Source organism: Triticum dicoccoides, chromosome 3B, assembly GCF_002162155.2.
Source record: "Triticum dicoccoides isolate Atlit2015 ecotype Zavitan chromosome 3B, WEW_v2.0, whole genome shotgun sequence".
Classification (NCBI taxonomy): Eukaryota; Viridiplantae; Streptophyta; class Magnoliopsida; order Poales; family Poaceae; genus Triticum; species Triticum dicoccoides.
In genome coordinates, this window is record NC_041385.1 from 532,201,746 (window position 1) to 532,205,812 (window position 4,067).

Sequence of the window (4,067 nt, forward strand, 5' to 3'; positions counted from 1 at the left end):
GAAGCCAGGAAAAGTTTCTCTTTTTGGCAGTGAGTTCGTCGTGTTAAGTAAATGAACCGTAGTTCCATAGAGTGAGTTCATCATGTGGAGCCAAGAAAAGTTATCTCGTGGCTACAACTTTTGCAATTTCCACTTTCCGTTTTGTAACTAATATACGCCATGAGTAGTTTCTACTCAGTGGCATTAAACCAGCAAACGTGGCAGAACCAGGTCGAGGAAAGGCTGAAGGCAGCACCTACTTCCCTCTCCTCACAAACCCAGCGCCGCACCCGGTTCTTGCACCGGATCACTATACGTGTCCCCTTTTCCAGCTTGAATCTTCTCCCTGTTCCATTACCATCATTCCACTACGCCACAGCCTCGTAGGAAGCTGTCCGAGTTATTCAAGTGCCCGAGCCACAGCTCCCGCAGCTCCGGGAACGCCACCTCCAGCCACGGCTTCCGCGGCCCGCTGAAATGCAGGACGGCGGAGAGCTGCAGCAGCTCGGCGTCAGGCATGCGGCGGCCGAGGTCCGGCAGGTGCCACAGCGGCTCGATCGCCCGCACCCGACCGTCGAACGCTATCAGGGCCGGCGGCAGCGACCCCATCTTCCACAGCATGAACCCCGATTCGCGGTTCTGCACGCACCCGACACAAGAAATTAATGAATCTTGTCACTTCTCACTTGTCTTGTCGGTGCTGCTAAGAGTTGATTGCTCGATCGTGGTACGAAAATGCCGAGAGTTTAGGGTAAGGAGGGCTTGCCTTTTGCAGCCATAGCTGATACGTCTCGGTAACGTTCGCTCCTCGCCAAGCGTCGAGGTCGACGATGGTGGCGCCCCAAGACCACGCGCAGTGCGAGCCGTCGAGGCCTAGCGACGACACTGCAGGGTCAGAGAAGTTGAGGTGCTCGGTGAGCGTCCTCTCGATGCAGATGCCACCGTCCGCGCCGGGCCGGTGCGCGCCGACCGCGCCCATGATGTTCCCTTCCAGGTCCTGCTCCCATAGCCCGGCCAGATCCTTGCGCACCAAGACGTCGTCGTCGAGCAGTATCACCCTCAGGAGCTCCGGGAAGAACTGCACAGGATGGTAAACACACCAGGTGCCAATTGTTACTCACCATTTCATCCATCGACGATAGTAATACAGATGTATTGTCTTCCTGTTCCTTTGGTTTACCTCTGGGAGATGGATTTTGAGATAGTTGAGGATCGAAAACGTGCTTGGCTTGGTGGCTTCGAGCCTTCTGTACTCCCTCTCCACCGATCCATCACACAGCTGGTGGTAATCCAGCGAGCTCTTCTGGACCTCGTCGATGGTCCTCATGACAGAGGCGATGGCATCGCCGTCGCGCCAGTCGAACTGGTGGAGGCCCTTGACCTCGACGACCGCCGGAGCGACCGGGTGCAGCGCGAACCACGAGTGCATCGGGACGTAGCTCTTCTTGTCGGTGACGACGTGGAACACGAGCCTCGACGGGCCGGCCGAGCTCCTGACGGCGGACGCCACGGCCACGGCGGCCGCAAGAACGTTGTCGGTGACGAGGCAGACGTGGATGCGAGAGGCGTCGGTCAGGCGAGGGGCGTACTGCGGCAACGGTACCGGGGAGCGGGCCGCGGAGTTCACCGCGAACTCCTCCGCCAGCCGCAGCGCCAGGCAGTGCATGCTCTTGGGGATGCCGAGCGAGGCCAGGTGCCGGTTGAACAGCGTTCGGATTCTTGACGACTTGAGCTTCCGATCCATCTTTAGCAGCTGGTTCAAATCACACACACCAGAAATTCAGAATGAATGAATGAATGATTACAGGTTTGCATGTTTGACAAATCGAGGAGCGTCCATGCATGACCATGCAGATGAAAGCAGCAGATCATATCTCTAGGCTAGAGAAGGCACGAGCAGGGGACAACACAGGGACCATATGATGAGGCCTTTCCGCGGGGAAAGCACTTTGGTTGCTGAATTCAGGTAAGGTGGCAGTAACATGCAGCTGCAGGCATGCTACTGAAAACCCGCTAAAAGTTGAGCAAGGATTTTGGGGAGAAAGTGTCAAAGTGCTTGTAAATTTGACGTACGTACGTACCATGGCCATTATCTTCACGACCACGGCTTCCATGTCAAGCCGATCATAGGACGCCAGAATGGTGTCCATCTCCACCATGAGATCGTCCAAGGAATCCGGTGCCGCTTCCACCACCACGGGGTCCAACAGGGTAGCCACCCTGTGGCTTCTCTTCCACTCTTTCATGAATTCCTGATCATTCCATTCATCAAAATTGACAGTCATTTCATCAGTAAAATGCACTACTAGTAAGAAGCATCATGTGTGTTCTGCGCGTGAAAACAGAGATTTATGAGCATGCATGCATGGATCATGGACGGCCAAAGGACCACAACTCCACAACCACAAGGCCGCAACTGCTTGGAAAAGGGTGAATGCACGTATAGTTCCAAACACAAAGGATCAAAGGTCTTGTCGGATGAGCATTTCCACGCTGGATTGCAGGCCACTAGTAGAGAATCCGAGCGAGCGAGCAAGTCGCCTCATTCACAAGAAGAAAGTCACAAGGGTTTTGTATATATCCCTAGCGGCTCGCAACAAAATGAACCCAGCCCACCAACTGGTCGGGGACCCGCCAGGCCGGAATAATGCAGGCACGTACGTACGAATCTACTACCACTATGCAGAAATTTCGTCGTCCTCGTCAAATTAGGCAGTTTTTCTGGTACAAATTGACCAGAAAAAGTTGTCAATCCACGGCCGTTTCACGTACCAGCTCCACCTTTGAAGAACACAAGCCGCGAACACCGCGCGGCGCCTTTTCAGCTAAGCGGAAGTGTTTGACCTCGGTCGGACTTTACCTTTTTTAGATGACTTCGGTCGGACTTTGATGAGATGGACTGATCACACTCACACACCGGCTATACGGCCTATTTAATGTATTTATTTATTTTGGGATGTATAAAACCGCAGGGCAGCGCAGAACATGCAGCATTGAATACGACCAGTAGCTCAACCGGGGCGTCAACCGTGGAGCTGTGGCAATCCAAAGTACAGTGCCCGGATCAGACCGGGCGATGGGCTCGTGGCCCCCGCACGTCAGCGGGGCGGGCACGGCCACGTGGTGGAGGCCACGGTCGAGCGCAGCGACGTGTTGCCGACCTGGCCTGCCCCTAAACATTCCCGTTCCCGTGAACGACGCTTTACTGACAGGGAGCAGAAGCGCGTGAGAATCTCCGTGCCCATCCATCCACCACCCATTTCCGCCACGCCGCCACAGGTAAAAAAGATGTCAAAGCTCACGTAGTAGAAGTAGAAAGCCCGACGCCTAACTTATCACGCGGCCTGCCAAAGTCCAAACACATTTCGACGCGCACGATCGGACACGGGCCTAACACACTACTACACTGGTAAGTACTGTAGAAGCCAGGTCGGCCGGACTCACCTCCGTCGCGTCGCCGCCGCCGCCGTAGAGCCAGCGCCCGAGCCCCGCCCTCCAGTCCGAGCAGCCTGAGGCGCTCGCGCACGAGAATGGGGGAGCAATTAACCAGTGTACACGCCACAAATCACTGACGAGAAAGAGGAAAAATGGACTGCGAACGGGCTTAGTTACCGGTGGCGGAAGGGCAGAGCGAGGCGCCGGTCTCGATGGCGAGGAGCGCCGCGCGGAAGAGGAGCACGCCGGCCAGGAGCCCCGTGACCACAACGGAACGGTAGCCTCGCCGCGCCGCCTGCTGCTGCGGCGGCGCCTTCGGCTTCGTCACGTCGTCGTCGGCGGCCGCCGCCGTGATGTAGAGCCTCATTGCTCACAACCCCCCTCGCGCGAGGCTGCCGAGTCGCCGCCGCTCATGAACGAACGAGGCTACGCGAGCCCACGCTCCAGCTCGAGGAACAGTGCGGGGGCGTGGAGTGTGTATGCGCGTGGCGGTGTGGGAACGCGGGGAGGGGGAGAGAAAGGTGCGTGGCGCGGGGAGTTATAGGCATCAGCGAGAGAGTGAGACGAGCTAGCTAGTGGCAGTGAGAGTGGGGGAGGATGGCGCAACAAAAGGGGCCGGCGGGCGAACCGAGCGGCTCCGGGGCCGCCCGCGT

General features: G+C 57.1%; 1 protein-coding gene across 1 annotated transcript; it reads right to left on the reverse strand.

The window, feature by feature from the left end:
* Window positions 1-31: 31 nt before the first annotated feature.
* Window positions 32-3,781, reverse strand: LOC119276927 (probable galacturonosyltransferase 15). Its single transcript, XM_037558094.1, has 6 exons — window positions 3,592-3,781; window positions 3,424-3,488; window positions 2,061-2,231; window positions 1,160-1,732; window positions 746-1,057; window positions 32-618 (listed from the first exon to the last, which is right to left on the reverse strand). Exons 1-6 carry the CDS (start codon window positions 3,779-3,781, stop codon window positions 340-342), a joined length of 1,590 nt encoding a protein of 529 aa, XP_037413991.1. The 3' UTR covers window positions 32-339.
* Window positions 3,782-4,067: the final 286 nt, after the last annotated feature.